At 42.6% G+C, this 18,395-nt stretch overlaps 1 protein-coding gene across 1 annotated transcript in view; it reads left to right on the top strand.

The window, feature by feature from the left end:
- The window catches only part of LOC311098752 (roquin-1-like), a 38,801-nt gene extending 21,010 nt beyond the window's left edge, over positions 1 to 17,791 (top strand). Inside the window, exons 6-20 of the mRNA XM_084139303.1 lie at positions 46 to 246; positions 677 to 809; positions 2,674 to 2,792; positions 4,135 to 4,247; positions 4,557 to 4,799; positions 4,990 to 5,192; positions 5,396 to 5,778; positions 6,311 to 6,469; positions 6,829 to 6,984; positions 7,520 to 7,739; positions 8,399 to 8,492; positions 8,618 to 8,714; positions 8,961 to 9,107; positions 14,080 to 14,180; positions 14,300 to 17,791. Coding sequence (XP_083995429.1) covers positions 46 to 246; positions 677 to 809; positions 2,674 to 2,792; positions 4,135 to 4,247; positions 4,557 to 4,799; positions 4,990 to 5,192; positions 5,396 to 5,778; positions 6,311 to 6,469; positions 6,829 to 6,984; positions 7,520 to 7,739; positions 8,399 to 8,492; positions 8,618 to 8,714; positions 8,961 to 9,107; positions 14,080 to 14,180; positions 14,300 to 14,459 — 2,529 coding nt within the window. The 3' untranslated portion in view covers positions 14,460 to 17,791. The remainder of the gene's footprint in view (positions 1 to 45; positions 247 to 676; positions 810 to 2,673; positions 2,793 to 4,134; positions 4,248 to 4,556; positions 4,800 to 4,989; positions 5,193 to 5,395; positions 5,779 to 6,310; positions 6,470 to 6,828; positions 6,985 to 7,519; positions 7,740 to 8,398; positions 8,493 to 8,617; positions 8,715 to 8,960; positions 9,108 to 14,079; positions 14,181 to 14,299) is intronic.
- Positions 17,792 to 18,395: the final 604 nt, after the last annotated feature.

Raw genomic sequence — 18,395 nt, 5'->3', positions numbered from 1 at the left:
AATCAGTAGATCCTGACCCAATATTTTTCGGGAACTCTAACCTAGGTGACCAAGCGTGACGAGGACTCGTCGCTGATGCAGCTGAAGGAGGAGTTCCGGACGTACGAGGCACTGCGGCGCGAACACGACTCCCAGATTGTCCAGATCGCCATGGAGGGCGGCCTCCGCATCGCCCCTGACCAGTGGTCCTCCCTGCTCTACGGGGACCAGTCACACAAGTCCCACATGCAGTCCATCATCGACAAGGTATCTGTGTGTCTCTATGTGTGTCTTCGACAAGGTGTCTGCGTCTGTTTGCGTCTATATGTTACTAGTCCTAGAAGTAGCTGTCACATACGTCGTACAGTCCATTATCAACAAGGTGTTTGAGTCAGTTACACATTCACAAAAATCCCACATTCACTCATGTAAACATCTACTTATCAGTTTGTGTATTTGTCTATATAACCGTCTGTGTGCACACATGAAACCACAAAATAGCCATTGTAATAATCTTCCACTAAAGGAGCACCACTCTGATCCTTCACAATAGAAAACATGTTATTTCAAACAATGCTGATAAGATAAAGCAGAACAGGAATGATCATATCCACTCAAAAACTGGTAGAAAATCCAGGTTCAGGCACTCAAATGCTGATAGGATTTACATTAATATCCCGTGTCTCCCCCCCCCTAGTTGCAGACGCCGGCTTCGTTTGCCCAGAGCGTCCAGGAGTTGACCATCGCCCTGCAGAGGACGGGCGACCCCGCCAACCTTAACCGCCTTCGACCACACCTGGAGCTCCTGGCCAACATCGACCCTAGCCCCGGTGAGAGAGACACACGCTGGCTCGCATGCACATTTACACACCCCAATCAGGGCTAAAGCTTGAGAATTATGCATGCAACAGAAGATGGTATTCGAACCACAGACGCACCAGGGCTGCCTTTCTGCATTCAAAATTGTTCTCTAACTCTTCTGTTTTTGTGTTGTCCGCATTATGGGACTAAATGGCTGAAAGCATTACCAGGAACTTGGCCGAGCTATTGCATTCCCCTTTTCGGTCCCATCAAATCCTCGAAGGGCAGGGAACAAGGGCATAGGGGAGGGAGTTATCTCAAACGTTCTCGAATTAAATGCAGCCCAGTACTTTCCATTAGTTAAGTGGTAAAGAATCAATCAATCAGTGTAGAACAGGTTGGTTGTGTTTGTGAGCTGCACGTGGATATAGTCAGGGAGAAGGAGAAGTTGTCCAATGTTATCATATTGATTCAAATAGGCATGACTCATTGGCCCTTATGACTCATCTCAAACATGGGTTTTGACTATCTGTCATTCCAATCATGGTTAAGTACCATTTCATTGACTCACTTTTGTTTAAGAGCCCTTTAAGCAGTAACCTATGTATGAAAGATAGGGAGTGTAGGCAGCACAATTCAGATCTTTTGCCAATTATTTGCATATCTGGTACCTATCTGATATTTTTCCTCATGTTTAACCACATGATTTATTCCACCTGCATATGTGGATCTAAATCCTGATACAAACCCGATCCTCCATTTGCGACCTCTGTCTGCACGCTCAGATAAGATCATTTTGCTCTGAAGTGTTTTTGTTGTTCTTTGCACATGACCTGTCGTTACCATGACAACAGTGACAGGAAATGAGATTTGCATCGGTGTGCTACTTCAGAGGATACATCAGTGTGAATGTGCAAATCTGATATGGGTCACATGTAAATCTGAGTGTGGACAGTCAGAAAAAAAGATTGGATATGGAAAGAAAATCAGATTTGGGTTCTTAGTGGCTGTGTAAACACAGCCGTATTGTCATATGTGTGTGTGACCCCTCTTTTTTCAGTCAGCTTTCTTATTACTTTAACTAGGCTAGTACTGATAGAGAGAAGACCTGTGTTCTATCAGGTGGGGTCTATATAAGGGCATAACATTTACTTTTTGGTCCACAAGCTGCTGTGGCAGGTAGATTTAAAAAATCTACCAGCCACTCAGATTTTTAACCAGATATTTTCCCACTAAAATTACACCAACACAAAAAGATGGCGGATGAGCAAGCTTTGTAATGTTTCTAAAACAATACATGTATTACTAGTAAGAAGTAATGTGGTATATTGATTAATAAAAAAATGTGACCTAAGTCTTTTAACCAAAATATGACAGATGAGACAAATGTTCACCTGCCCCTTTAAGGGCAGAAGGTTACCGTGGTAACGCGGCTCCTCATGTTTGTGCCTGTGAGATTGAATCTGACTAGTAGAAGGGTTGTCTTCCCTTCCCTAACAGTTGAAACTCAAACATAGAAAAATAACTTGGCTTGTGAACAAAACAATATAAATAAAATAAAATAAATAAAAATGAATCTTTTGCTCAGCTCTAAACGTGTGCATAGCTGCCAGCGAGGCAGTGTTCGTAGTTCTTTGACTTTGTGCGATTTAATTGACCAGCTATGAAATATATATATATATATATATATATACACACACACACACACAGTGGGGAGAACAAGTATTTGATACACTGCCGATTTTGCAGGTTTTCCTACTTACAAAGCATGTAGAGGTCTGTAATTTTTTATCATAGGTACACTTCAACTGTGAGAGACGGAATCTAAAACAAAAATCCAGAAAATCACTGTATGACTTTTAAGTAATTAATTTGCACCCTCTGGGTCTCTAGATGCCCCCCCTCCCACGTGGGAGCAGCTGGAGAAGGGTCTGGTGGCGGTGAAGACGGTGGTCCACGGCCTGGTGGACTTCATCCAGAACCACAGCAAGAAGGGAGCTGACCCACAGCAGGTACCATAGCTCACCCTCCGGCTCACTATGGCTGATCACTCTACAGCAGCCTTAAAGTATGACTCACGACCCAAAGTGCGACATGCCAGAGAAAATAATATATATACATTGCCTTCAGAAAATATTCATACCCCTTGACTTATTCCATATTTTGTTGTGTTACAGATTTTGAACTTCTGAGTGATAGGAACCTTTTTTATCCTAAAACACTCCCCAGTCCTTATCGATTACAAGCATACCCATAACATGACTCAACCACCACCACGCTTGAAAATATGGAGAGTGGTACTCAATAATGTGTTTTATTGGATATGCCCCAAACATAATACTTTGTATTTAGGACAAAAAGTGAATATCGTTGCCACATTTTTTGCAGTATTACTTTAGTGCTTTGTTGCAAACTGGATGCATGTTTTGGAATATATATCTAAAGTGTAATTAATAACCTCACCATGCTCAAAGGGATATTCGATGTCCTTTCTACTAATTGGTGTGCCCTTCATTGGAAAACCTCCCAGGTCTTTGTGGTTAAATCTGTTTGGAATTCACTGCTCGACTGAGGGACCTTACAATTATCTGTATGTGTGGGGTACGGAGATGAGGTAGTCATTCAAAAATCATATTAAACACTATGCAACTTATTATGTGACATGTTATGCACATTTTTACTTCTGAACTTATTTAGGCTTGCCATAACACAGGGGTTGAATACTTATTGACTCAAGACATTTCAGCTTTTCATTTGTAAGTAATTTGTAAAAATGGAGGAACATAATTCCATAATTCCTTTGACGTTGTGTGTAGGCCAGTAACAAAATCTAAATTTAATCAATATAACATTCAGGCTGTAACACAACAGAATGTGGAAAAAGTCAAGGGGTGTGACTACTTTCTGAAGGCACTGTATAGAGTAATAGAAATGTCGCTTTTAGGTGCAAGGTTCCAAAATGGGTAAGAGTGAGAATATTTTATTTGTCAAACGGCAGTTAAGCATCGATCATCATGTCACCAGAATAAAACTCTCTATTTATTGGAAGTTCATAACTTATTTAATCTGCAGCCTAATAAACGACATGGTTTCCCGAGTCGTAGTGTGAGGACCACACACCATATTATCGCGTGACTCCAAGTTTACTTCGATATGATGGTTATTATAACAATATATGCGCATTAAATGCATTTCCACTGCCATTTCTCACAAAAAGATCCCACCATGTCGAACAAACAAATGATCTGTGGCATGTATAAAATTCTACGGAAACTTCCTGTTTCCATCACAGCTGTCGCATAAAAACTGTGACTGGAAACGTGGTTACTCTAACACATTTTTCTCTCTCTTCAGCCCCCCCAGCACAGTAAGTACAAGACTTACATGTGTCGGGATATGAAGCAGAAGGGAGGCTGCCCCCGAGGAGCCAGCTGTACCTTCGCCCACTCTCAGGAGGAGCTGGAGAAGTAAGTCTCCTTCAGAAATATAAACACAACCACCACCCTTTTGATTGAAATGGAATGGCACAAACTCTGCCCTCTTTCCCATTTAAATCAACACACCTAAACATATTCTGCTCTGATAACCTCATTCTGAGTTTGATAGTTATCATTTGTATGCCACGGTTTTAAAACTTCTTCCCCTTGGTGTAGATATTTGTAGATTTTTAAATACAGTAGGATAACTTTTCTGTTTTATAGCTACTGTAAAATTACTGTATTTTGTGTTTATAGCAAGCCACCAAGGCCAGAAGTATAACTATTTTCTGTTCGTAGGTACCGTAAAATGAACAAGCGTTTGGTAGCTCGCCTCCCCGGCTCATCTGGCCTGCTGTCTGACGACGGACTCTCTCTGGACGTGGGGGTGACCCGGAAACCCTCGCCCCTCACCAACGGCTCAGCCGTACCCTCCATGCCCCAGCTCATCGCTCGTGGCACTGACCTCGTGACCTACAACCTGTTGCGCAAGCCCAAGATGGACGGTGGGAGCAACAGCGCCCCGGGATCGCCCCCTGACTCGTAAGTGGGAAACCCCTCCTTTCAGCCAACCTTATATCTATTTGGTTAATCTGTTTTGTAACAGAAGAAAATGTGTGTTTTTAGCAACAACAAAAAAAGTTAAATAAACATCTGTTTTAATTGACGCAAAAACTTGATTCATTCATGTAGCATTGTATCCAGCACTCTCACTCTGTTTTTCTATCCTCAGTCTGGACTCTGGGCCCAAACAAGGGTACCCCCATGCCATGGGCTACTCCAGGGGGCCAGGCGACCACATGTCCATGCCCAAACAGATGCCCGGTAGCGTGGTGCCCCAGATGTACCCCCAGCAGCAGGTACCTGAGATGTACTACTCCGACTCTCGCCCCCCGCCCTCTGCTTCGCAGTACGAGCCCTCGCAGTATCCCCAAGGTGAGGCTGCTAAACGCTTGTTTTCTACTGTTGAAACATTTGATGTTTCTATGTCGTGTTTTTACTTTCAATCAAATGCCTCTGAAAGTTATGAGTGCGTTCAATGATGATTGCGTTTTGAACATATGATATTGCTCAATGACCAATATCAAACAAAAGTGTGAAGAAAATCAACATGTCAACATTTCCCCCTCGCCCCACAGGTTACCCCTACCAGCAGCCCCCCCAGTACGCCCCCCAGCGCTACATCCGCAACCCCCCTCCCCCCGGCGACCCCGCTGGACCCCCCTACCAGGACCACGGCTACGGCCCACCCGATCGCCCTTACCCGGCCCCCCACTCGGGCCCTCCCTTTTCCTACCCTCCCCCACCCCACTATGACACCCGGGGCCGCCACGGCCCTTACCCCGGCCCCCCTCCTCCCCCCCAGCCCTACCCCTCGCAGAGGGACGACATGGTCCGGATGAGCCCCGCGCCCCTGGAAGGGCCCCCCTACCACCAGGAGCAGGCTGCCAGGGAGAGGTTCCCCCCAGAGGGATACTACCCACCGGTGGCCCAGCCCCAAACCATGAGGACCTACGTCAGGGTAAGTTTGGTTCCTTCACAGTGGTCAGCAACACTGGTCCCGGAGAGTTACAAGGTAAATAGGCTTTTGGTCCAGGCCAGCAGTAAAACCTTATTCAACCAGTCCAAGGTCTTGATGAGCAGTTGATCACTTGAATCTGGGTGTGTTAGCACTGGGCTCAGCAAAAAGCTAGCAAACCATTTAACACTCCAGGTTGGTGACCATTGGTGAACATACACACTGACTACTATGCAGTTATTGTCTTATGACTCATAAGCTATGAGCTGCATCTCCCTCGAGTTATACATTTATGTCGTTAGAAGTTGTCCAGAAGATGATGATGGTGTGCATTTTTATATGTGTGGCACTAATCAAGAAAAAAAAGATATACTGTATATAGTTTAGTGTCATTATGGAAATATTGAGTAGTTGTCTCATGAACTGTGTCCCGAGGTGAGTTAACGAGGCCGCTCCTCCCAGCCCACCCTGGACTACCTGTACTTTAAATGTCATTGTAACTAATCATTATAAATGTTGTCCTGTGGTTTGTTAGGAGCAGTACGGGCGCTCCTCCCAGCCCAGCCTAGACTACCTGCACCACCGCCGTAAGGAGCTGATGGCCCAGCTGGAGGAGAGGAAGGTCATCTCTCCCCCACCCTTCGCTGCTTCGCCCACCCTCCCTCACACCTTCCCCAGCGACTACCCCCAAGAGGTGAGGACCCACACACACCGTATGTCATTCAGGGTCAACACACAAGAGTCAGTTTTGCCTGGTCCAGTAACAAACTGTTAAGTGACAAGTGTTGGCCTTCAAAGCTCCCCACTGGGAGTTTTAATGTCATGCCATTATCTAATTGGGAAGTGAAACTACTGTCTATTTATAACAGTTTAAAAACAGGGCTTCTGATGCTGTTAGCGATGAGCCTGTTTCAGTAAAATTCGAACTTTTATATTATTCCGCCCTGTATACACTTTTCTAAAATGCCTATGTTTTAGCACGTTTAAATGCTGTTTCCTAGTTAGCATGGGTATACAAGTAACTTGCTAACACACCTGTGTCTGTCTCCACAGTATGGGGAGGAGAGCTCCAAAGCCTTTGGGAAGTACAGGGAGCCGGACTACGCGGGCCAGTACTCTCCCTGGTCCTGTGACACCATCGTCTCCTACATCGGCACCAAGGACTCCAAGCCCAAAGACGTCATGGCGCCCGGCGCCATGGAGATGATGGTGAGTGACAGGTGGAATAGTGCCGGTGGGTCTTAGTGAGACGGTATGTGTCTGAAAGTGTTACTGGTTCAGATGTCACAGGAACAATGTTGTGCTTGAGGAGGATTTTAGCAGTCAGTTACATGAGCTCTATTGTTCCTCGTCTCTTCCTCTCTTTTCATCTCTTATTTCTTCACCTTTCTCTCCCCTATTACTTATTGTCCTTCGCTTTGGTTGAGAGCGTCTGTTAAATGGCTAAATTGTTCATTGCCCCTCTGCCTTTTGCTCTCATTTTCCTCTCTTCTTCCCCAGCTTTCTCCCTCTCCATTGTTAATGGTTGTATTTCACTCTGGATGAGAGCGTCTGTTAAATGGCTACATTTTAGAATGTGCCCCTGTGCTCTAACCGTCTCTCTCAACCCTCCCTTTTATTTATTTCTCTACCTCATCTGTTTGTAGAATGACTCTCTGTTAAATTAAGGGCCTGTTACTGACTAAATAAGGGGCCTGCTAAATGATCGTTGTAAATTGTCCCCTCTTCCCCCCTCTGTCTTTAGAATGTGGACGGTAAAGGTAGGCGGGGGGAGCCCTCCATGGAGGCCCAGGTCAGGCGGGGGACGGAGGTGAAGGACGACGACCCCATCATCCCCTTCGGCCCCCAGCCCACTGTGTCGCGCTTCGGGGCCATCTCACGCACCTCCAAGACAGGCTACCAGACGACAGGCCCCATGCAGGCCTCCGCCCAGGGACACAACCCCAAGCACATGGCCATAGCCGGTAAGGTTACTCGCACTTTCAACTTTACTTTGGCAATTCACTGTCAACACCTTCATCAGGGTCGTGTTCATTAAGCACCAAACAGAAGGAAACAGGGATAGACTACCTGGACTTAAAGGGATAGTTCACCCAAATTACAATATGACATATTGGTTTCCTAACCCTGTAAGCAGTCTATGGACAAGGTATGACCGCCAGCCATGCTTTGGTTTTATTTACCTGGCACTGTTTCCAAATGCTAACATTTTAGCATTTGTGGCACAAATCCTATTCATGTCATGGACCGATATTAGCATTTTTCGCACATCATGTCCAAATCATCCGAAAGTCTCATTGTCTGTGAAGCTCATCAGTCACTTATAAAATGATTTGAACATGATGCATAAAAAATTGTATTATCGGTCCCATGACTTTAATGGGACTTGTGCCAGGTAACCTAAACCAAAGCATGGATTGCTGGCTACCCTGTCCATAGGCTGCTAACAGGTTAAGGACACAAGTCATTTTGTAATGTGGGTGACCTATCCCTTTAAAGAACACTTAATTTCGCTTTCAGTTGCAAAATGTTTTCCGTTGCGTGCCTCAATGGATAGGACCCAGAGTTTAACCATGTTTCTAAGACATGATTGGTGGTTAACGTGTCGTTGTCCCGCCAACAGCGGAGTACTCCTATGGGAACCACGGAGGCTGGGGCGGAGCCTCCTACCCCTCCCACCAGACTGGCTCCTCCTCTCAGGGACACTTCAGTGAAAGGTACGGCAAACACTCCTCTTATTCATCCATCCATTTATCCATCTTCTCATCAATCACTCATTCACTCCTTCCATCTATTAATGCATATTTATCAGTAATACTGATGGTTCCCTTCTCTCTCTCAGGCTGCCTATGCCAACTCAGGACAGAGAGCAGCTGAAGACTGAGCTCCAACAGGTCAACCAGCAGATCAACCAACAGTCCCAGATCCACGGCATGGAGGTGTGTATACACACACAGACACACACACAGAGATGGGACAAACACTTGTAATACTCATATGTAGACACCCTCAACCAGAATCCAGGACTGGCAACATCATTTTGTATTGAAATCAATTGAGGCAAAAACCTAGATTTTGTTTTGGGTGCGGGGCATCGGAGCTTGTAAGTAATGGTAGAGAAGGGGTTAATAGTAGGAAAAAGACTGACCTTACTAACCCTTGACTCCCTCCTTTTCTTCCACCAGCTCTCCCAGCCAGGTCAGAACCAGGGCCAGCAGGGTGGGAAGTGGCCTGGTTCCAGCAGCGCTGCCTCAGTGTCCAGCGAACAGCTCAGCATGGAGCTCCACCAGGTGGAGAGGGAGATTGGCAAGAGGACCCGCGAGATAGCCATGGTGAGGGAGAGGGGGATGGATGGATGAGGGGAGAATAGTAGGTTGTCTGTATTACAATGGGGAATCATTCTGCTCTGCTCCCAACGCCCTAAAGAGTTATTTCTAGCCTTATGTGCACCTTGTCGTGTGGTATTATGGCTGGTTTGTGTTCATGTATTTGTATTTATTATGGATCCCCATTAGCTGCTGCCAAGGCAGCAGCTACTCTTCCTGGGGTCCAGCAACATTAAGGCAGTTATACAATTTTAAAAACATAACAATACATTCACAACAGATTTCACAGCACAGACACCTGCCCCATGACATGTGAGTTGACAGTAGTGCTGTTGTGGTGACCGTATTACCGCAAAACACTGGCGGTCACGAGTCATGAAGGCAGTCAAATTCCACTTGACGTTTAGTCACGGTAATTAGGCTTCTCCAAGCTCTGATGCTGCTGATGGTCATTAGTAGCCAACCAAACTTGCTAAATGCCTGGTACTCAGCACTATATTGTCCCTCTAATCACTCTGACATCAATGTAAATGTAATCCGAAAATCGAATCAATCACTTCATGAGAGCCTTGAGCTCATGTTGCACAACATTTCTATAGGCTATACAATTGCGGGAGAAAACAGTGATGGCCTCTACTAAAAAGATGAGGATCCCGTCAGCTTTCTATAGGCTAGGCCTACTATATTTATTTCTCAACTTTCCTAATATTAAGCACATTGCTTCTCTTTACAACAGGAGTATAGCCTACCTGGCTGGCATGAAAATAAACCACGGGAAAGCGTCCTCCATTCGCTATGTCATGTATTTTTTCCTGCTGCCCCTGTTTCGAGACAGGTGCATGATAATGGTCTATTCTAAAGCAAAACAAATTTCACACATATATTATTTAGTATATGTAAAGACAAGATTAAATCAAGAATAGTCTGATGGTTGACAATATTAGCCTATCACTTGTGAATGATGCCCAGCATAAGAAACAGCGCCTTAAAAATATATATATATATATATTCTAATCATAGTCGCACACCTCATGTAGCCTAGCCCATAGGCCTATATGTTTTGCTAAGATTTGTATCACAACTAAAGTGGCCAAATAACTTCTTAAAATTAAGCACATTAATCTGCTTTACAAGGGGTGTAGAGCCTAACTGGCATACATATGCAGCGCGTGAGTTTCAAGTTTGGGGAAGATAATTTTCACCATAAAAATGCACCTTTATAATAAAAGCATTACATGCATAATTACATTTGCGGTCACTTTTGATAATGGTGTTTTCCCGCTAATGGAACATTCGCGCTTATAGCCTACTGCCGTGTGTGCATTGCTGCGCTTATAATGTGAAGAAATACCCTAATAGTTTATCAACATTTTAAACTAAATGTTCTGATCTGTTGCGCCAGCCAGATTGTATGATAAAGGTTTTTTGATGCTAGTGGATGTATTAATTTGGGATCTTTCGCATCCCACAACTGTCCCAGACTATGTTTGGAATATTTATTTCCCCCACAGAATAGAATAGGTTGACTTTTGTACTATGGGGGATAGTAAATTAAACATAGGCTAGTGCTTTTGCTGTTCGTTAGGCCTACTCATCTTGTTGGCTGACGAAAGGTAAATATGGACAGTTCTTCCAATATCTTCAATATGCACTTCGGAATTGGATAAGGACGTGCGCAGTTGCATCCTCGATGTGTCTGTCTTCACTTGTAGCCTGTGACAAAGACCTGATCACGTGATGGAGAGCCATGTGAGTGAGAGGTGCTTCGGAGCGCTCAGCACTCAGGGAGAAGGGCACAACGGCCACTGGCCGCAATAGGCATGGATTTCTTTAGGGGGCATTACGGCCACACAAAGGTGATACCGCCGTGAAATTCTAGGCATTATCAAGTGCTTGTCAAATTGTGAATGAGAGACTAATGAAGTGTGTACAGCCTGCACAAAAAACTAAGCAGAGCTCATGCCTTTCAAGTGACTTTTTTCAAATCATCATTAGTCACATCATGCAGCCTTACAATTTAATACAATGTATTAAAAATCTAAACATATAGCCCAACGTTTGTAAAACAACTAAAGTTACATTAATAACTCTAAATTAAGCAGTCTAAACTACCAGTCAAAAGTTTGGACACACCTACTCATTCAAGGGTTTTTCTTTATTTTTACTATTTTATACGTTGTAGAATAATAGTGAAGACATCAGAACTATGAAATAACACATATGGAATCATGTAGTAACCAAAAAAGTGTTTAAATGCATTTCAATTTACAGGTATGCCTTCTTAAAGGTTAATTTGTGGAATTCCCACATATGCTAAGCACGTGTTGGCTGCTTTTCCTTCACTCTGTGGTCCGACTCATCCCAAACCATCTCAGTTGGGTTTAGGTTGGGGGATTGTGGAGGCCAGGTCATCTGATGCAGCACCCATCACTCTCCTCCTTGGTAAAATAGCCCTTACACAGCCTGGAGGTGTGTTTTGGGTCATTGTCCTGTTGAAAAACAAATGATAGTCCCACTAAGCCCAAACCAGATGGGATGGCGTATCGCTGCAGAATGCTGTGGTAGCCATGCTGGTTAAGTGTGCCTTGAATTAAAAAAAAAAATCAGTGTCACCAGCAAAGCACCCCCACACCATAACACCACCTCCTCCATGCTTTACGGTGGGAAATACACATGCGGAGATCATCCGTTCGCCCACACCGTGTCTCACAAAGACGGCGGTTGGAACCAAAAATCTCCAATTTGGACTCCAGACCAAAGGACACATTTCCACCGGTCTAATGTCCATTGCTCGTGTTTCTTGGCCCAAGCAAGTCTCTTCTTATTATTGGTGTCCTTTTGTATTGGTTTCTTTGCAGCAATTCGACCATGAAGGCCTGATTCACGCAGTCTCTTCTGAACAGTTGATGTTGAGATGTCTGTTACTTGAACTCTGAAGCATGGTACCTGGTAACTCTATTGAACTTATCCTCTGCAGCAGAGGTAACTCTGGGTCTTCCATCCAAATCAAATTAAATGTTATTTGTCACATACACCTGTTTAGCAGATGTTATTGCGGGTGTAGTGAAATGCTTGTGCTTCTAGCTCCGACAGTGCAGTAATATCTAACAAGTAATATCTAACAATTTCACAACATATACCCAATAGACACAAATCTAGTAAGGAATGGAATTTAAGAATATATACATACAGTGGGGAGAACAAGTATTTGATACACTGCCGATTTTGCAAGTTTTCCTACTTAAAAAGCATGTAGAGGCCTGTAATTTTTATCATAGGTACACTTCAACTGTGAGAGACGGAATCTAAAACAAAAATCCAGAAAATCACATTGTATGATTTTTAAGTAATTCATTTGCTTTTTATTGCATGACATAAGTATTTGATCACCTACCAAACAGTAAGAATTCCGGCTCTCACAGACCTGTTAGTTTTTCTTTAAGAAGCCCTCCTGTTCTCCACTCATTGTATACATGCTTTCACCTCTACATGCTTTGTAAGTAGGGAAACCTGCAAAATCGGCAGTGTATCAAATACTTGTTCTCCCCACTCTATATGGACAAGCAATGACAGAGCGGCATGGACTAAGATACAGTAGAATATTATAGAATACAGTATATACATATGAGATGAGTAGTACAAGATATGTAAACATTATTAAAGTGACTGGTGTTCCATTTCTTAAAGTGGCCAGTGATTTCAATAGGCAGCAGCAGCCTCTAATGTGATAGTGATGGCTGTTTAACAGTCTGATGGCCTTGAGATAGAAGCAGTTTTTCATTCTCTTGGTCCCAGCTTTGATGCACCTGTACTGACCTCGCCTTCTGGACGATAGCGGGGTCAACAGGCAGCGGCTCGGGTGGTTCCTGTGGCGGTCCTCATGAGAGCCAGTTTCATCATAGCGCTTGATGGATTTTGCAACTGCGCTTGAAGAAACTTTAAAAGTTCTTGAAATGTTCCGTATTGACTGACCTTCATGTCTTAAAGTAATGATGGACTGTCGTTTCTCTTCGCTTATTTGAGCTGTTCTTGCCATAATATGGACTTGGTCTGTTACCAAATAGGGCTATCTTCAGTATACCCCCCTACCTTGTCACAACACAACTGATTGTCTCAAACGCATTAAGAAGGAAAGAAATTCCACAAATTAACCTTTAAGAAGGCACACCTGTTAATTGAAGTACATTCCAGGTGACTACCTCATGAAGCTGGTTGAGAGAATGCCAAGAGTGTGCAAAGTTGTCATCAAGGCAAAGGGTGGCTATTTGAAGAATCTCAAAAATATAAATTTCTTTAACACTTTTTTGGTTACTACATGATTCCATATGTGTTATTTAATAGTTTTGATGTCTTCACTATTATTCTACAATGTAGAAAATAGTAAAAATAAAGAAAAACCCTTGAATGAGTAGGTGTTCTAAAACTTTTGACCGGTAGTGTATTTCTTTGTGAACCGCTCAACACAGAATAGCCGTGTGTGCACAGAAAATATCCTTTCTATTTTATTCAGCTTTGTTCAATTGTATTCTTCATACTATAAAATAATGCCACGGAATTCTAAGCACATTTTGTCTGCTAAATAAACTAGTGTAGCCCAAAGCCATTTGGCATAGCCAGATCAGGACCTGACATAAGGACAACTCAGAGTATGCTATTCTGTTCTTCTGAAATGGACTACATGTTCTTCATATCATGCTTCTTTAGACCCGTTTAAAATAAATAATGATGCAGACCTTTATTGTGAAGGTGTAGGCTATATTACATGGATTTATTAGACTTTTTAAAATGTAGATGTTCCAAAGGTCTGCATCAGTGGCTTGTAGGCTATGTGTGGAAGCCAGGAGATGCTAAATGTGTTTATGTTAATTAACGGTCAATTACCGTGAGACCGACAGTTATTTGCTTGACAATCACCGGCTGATGAAATTTCGTGACCGACACAGCCCTAGTTGACAGTGTATTGATGTGGTCTCAACAGGACAGCCAGGTGCCTCATGAGGTCCAGTACAAGAAGAAGACTGCTGAGAATGGCCAGCAGGACCACAAGGCCCAGCTGGAGGAAATTGCGCTGGCCCTGGGGTGAGTGGAGACACACAACTTGGCAGAACAGCATGTCATCAGTCTTTATACACGTGAAGGATAATACCACGTAGTAATAATAAATATGATCTTAATCCTCTCTGTTTCTCTCTCTCTAGTGAGGTGTCGAATGGCTCCAGCGGTCTAGGGCAGAGCGGCGGTGTGGGCGGAGCCATGCTGTCACTGACCACTAAGGCGTCATCGCTTAGCCTGTGTTCTGAGCCAGGGCCCGGGGGCTCAGAGCTGCAGAAGAACGGTGTGGTCCATTCCTGCTCCTAGACCACACACACTGTGACACACACGACAAACACACTCTCAGACCCTTTGGTCTGAAGCATGCACACATACTCGTTTTATTTAGAAGATGAGCAGTATCTGCCGTGATATGAATTTTCTTTTTGTTCTGTGAATGAGCTTCTTTTTTTTTTTTTGGGTGTGACTTTCATCGCCTGGAAACCAGGGCATTTGATGACATTTCTTTCTCTTGTCGTTTTTCTTTTCTGGGACTACAAAATAAGGCTCTCAAAGTATATCTGTCAAAGAAAGCAGATGATAATGACGATAGTAGTGATAATGATGATAATTGTTCAAAGAAGCCTATCCCCCCTACATAGAAATCACATACCAAGACTCGTAGTGGATCGAAGGGTAGAGTATTTCTCAATTCTCCCCCTCTATTTTTGTGCCAATTACCAGGTACCCTAAGGGTAAGCAACTTGCAGGGACCTGTGAAATGTAAACGTTCAATTTCGTAACCAACTTAGTATCGGATCCTAACTCAAGTTATGGTCGTTTTGGTCTTATGTACAACATAACAATATCAGAAGTCTTGGTGTTTTACGACGTAGTTATGTCAGCTGTCATAAGTATCACGTAAGTGTCTGTTATACTTCATTATAACCTGATATGACACGTTGTTTCTTTCTGATACCTTTGACAGCTTACGTAGGCATTCTAACTAACATTTAGTCAGTGTAGTAACCGTTCTGTTCGCGTTCAGTAATAAAGGTGTAACCGCTAGTGTTCAGGAATATGCCACCCCCCAGAATCGTAAGATGTCGTTGACCAGATGAGGGGGGAAAGGGAGAGCGAAAACATTCCACCAACGTTCAGTCAACCCTCAGAGCCAAACAAGACTGTGTCGCTTCAAGCCACGAGACCACATGCCGTTTTTAACCCGCCATGAGAAGTATGATTTTATTAGTGCATTTTATGAATACATCATATGTCTGTTTCATACTTGAAAAGCAGTATCTTATTAACCAAAGCATTCTGTTTTAAAGATTGCAAAATGAATCTTTTTGATAATGAGCTTTTCTCATGTTTTCTATAAGGGAACATACTATGTGCTTCTCGTGGGATGTGGTGTGACTTGCTGCGGAAATGTCTTGTTTGCACTTTGATGGGCTGGAATTCAATCAAACTTGCAGTGTGGGAATGCAAATTCCAGGGAGTGTAACAAAACATGCATTTTCACATTGTAGGAAGGACATTTTCCATGGTGCGAGAGATTGAATCCCCTCCCAGTGTGAATTGAATCATATGGGGTGATTGGTGTTTTTGTTCCTCGTCTTCCTCAGAGCTCCTCATCCGGTCATTGAAAAGGCCTCCCCATTGGGATTATCTTGTCATTGGTTCTCCTTTACTTCTATGAAGTTGCGTTCCCTTGTTATTTTTTTTCCGCTTGCATAAATCACGATTAAGGGGCTGTGGCCTGCCTGAACGCTAGTCTGTAATTGGAGGGGAAGTAAAATTGTTGAATATGCTAATTTTTGGTCTTAATGTGTAAAAATTGTCTGTAGTCTGCCAAACAGTAATTTCAATGGTTTGTGCATCAATATCAACAATGAAAGAGTAGCGAAGTGTCTTAAATAATTTAGTAATTCTACAGGCTTAAAAAAAAATCCTCCTATCCCTTTTGTGTTTTTAACCGCACACTATTAGTTCATTTTAGAACAAGTCTGTATCAAGACACATATTGAGGGTATCTTAGTACATTCAAAACCCAGAACCTTGGCCTACACGTGTTAGGTTTAAAGCAAGCAGCCAGAGTGTCTTGCCCCTCAAAAAGCCTCTACCCAAAGTCTTGACCTTTATTGATATTTTTCACAATCTAGTTTTCTGGTATTATCATTATTATTGCTGTCCCTGTCATTGAAATTATTTATCGCTGATGCTCGTTAAGGAGCTCTCTGCCTTTTGTAAACAATCGTCATGATTGGCCATTGAAAAAAGCTGCGCTGAAACGCAAAGAGGTGTGTCCCAGTGCTCAAACGGTTAAGAATGCATGGATACAGGTGGCGATCAGGTTTCAAAATTTGGGATTGGAAAAAACGTTCAGCTTTTTGTCTGGGTAGGTGGTAGGTGGGTGTTGATGGAAGTTAAAGTTGGGAGCCAGGGTCAGTTTTAAGGTTTTCGTTTTTTTCCAACCACACTTCATGCCTCTTGGGCTGCTCTTTGCTACAGTTTATTGTTTAGGTACACAACTCACTTATACATATGAGTATGTATACATACATTAATATACTAAGCACTATTAACGTGCCACCTCTTCTACTCGCTCAGCATTTATATTAAATGATCTCTACTTAGAATCAGCTAAATGTTTTTTTTCTCCACTGGTTGCCAACAGACTTTATCCTTTCCCAGTTGAAGGACATCTGTGCGCATTGACGTGTGTTCACTTGATCTTTTTGTGTTCAAACAAAGATAACTTCTCTATTGAAATATGCTTCCGAAAGAAGACACATTTAATGATGAAAATTTACAACAAAAAATGTTTGTTAGGTTGTATTGCAGAAAATGTACACAGTCTTTTTTTCAAAGTGAAGTGTGCTTTACTGGGTGACGGTGTGGAAATATTAGAAATGTGTTGGGGTTTTCTCTTTTTAAGAGGTAATCCGGGTAAGCCTTTAATTTAGTCAAAGGCTTGCTTCATATTCTCAAGGAATACTCCTAGGCCATCCATTCCAACAGTATGAGATAATTTGGAAGCACCCTAACCAAATTGAAAGTGATCTTAATTGGCACACTCGTTTTGTCACCACCACATCACTGATCACATGACACAGGCAGAGACACATGTTTTGTCATATTTAAAACAAAACATTTGTTTCTGCTGGGAAAATGTAATTGACTAGTTGGGTTTGTTTTTCTTCCTGTCGTTGAGTGAAATCACTTACTTCCAAGTCTTACAGTGATCTATGTATCGCATCACAAGGCGAAGCATCATGTTGTCCATCCACAGGGAAACTACTGTCAAATTTGGCATGGTACTCATCCACACACAGGTTGTCATTTGTTTCAGAATAGTCATGAAAATTAGTTTGCCCACACACGTTAATTCTGCTTTGGGAAATACTCTTAATATCCTTGAGCCTTAAAGAGAGAGTTCACTTCAAATTTGTCTAATGATTTTAGATCTCAAAAGTGGTCTAATGTTGACTTGAGGCCACATCCCATGCCATCTGTTGTGAAGATCCAGCTATAAGCCTCAATCCCCAAATCAATGGCAAAGATGGACGCAGTCTAGTTTCCAGAACATAATTCAGTGCCCATCTTTTCCACTTATTTTGAGTTTAGGGGATATACCTGTGTGTGTGTGTGTGTGTGTGTGTATATGTGTATATATATATATATATATATATATATATATATATATATATATATATTCACACACACTACCAGTCGAAAGTTTGGACAGACCTCATACAAGGGTTTTTCTTTATTTTTACATTGTAGAATAATAGTGAAGACATCAAAACTATGAAATAACACATATGGAATCATGTAGTAACCAAGAAAGTGTTAAAACAGGTCAAAATATATTTTATATTTGAGATTCTTCAAAGTAGCGACCCTTTGCCTTGACAGCTTTGCACACTCTTGGCAATCTCTCAACCAGCTTCACCTGGAATGCTTTTCCAACAGTCTAATGAAGTTATCCTCTGCAGCAGAGGTATCTCTGGGTCTTCCTTTCCTTGGTTACTACATGATTCCATATGTGTTATTTCATAGTTTTGATGTCTTCACTATTATTCTACAATGTAGTAAATGAGTAGGTGTTCCAACTTTTGACTGCTTGTGTGTATATATACGTATGTGTGTATATATACGTACGTGTGTATACAGTGGGGAAAAAAAGTATTTAGTCAGCCACCAATTGTGCAAGTTCTCCCACTTAAAAAGATGAGCGAGGCCTGTAATTTTCATCAT

Source organism: Coregonus lavaretus, assembly GCF_964263955.1.
Source record: "Coregonus lavaretus genome assembly, chromosome: 23".
NCBI classification, from domain to species: domain Eukaryota; kingdom Metazoa; phylum Chordata; class Actinopteri; order Salmoniformes; family Salmonidae; genus Coregonus; species Coregonus lavaretus.
Note: the sequence above shows the minus strand (reverse complement) of the source record. Positions and strands in the feature narration are given on the sequence as shown.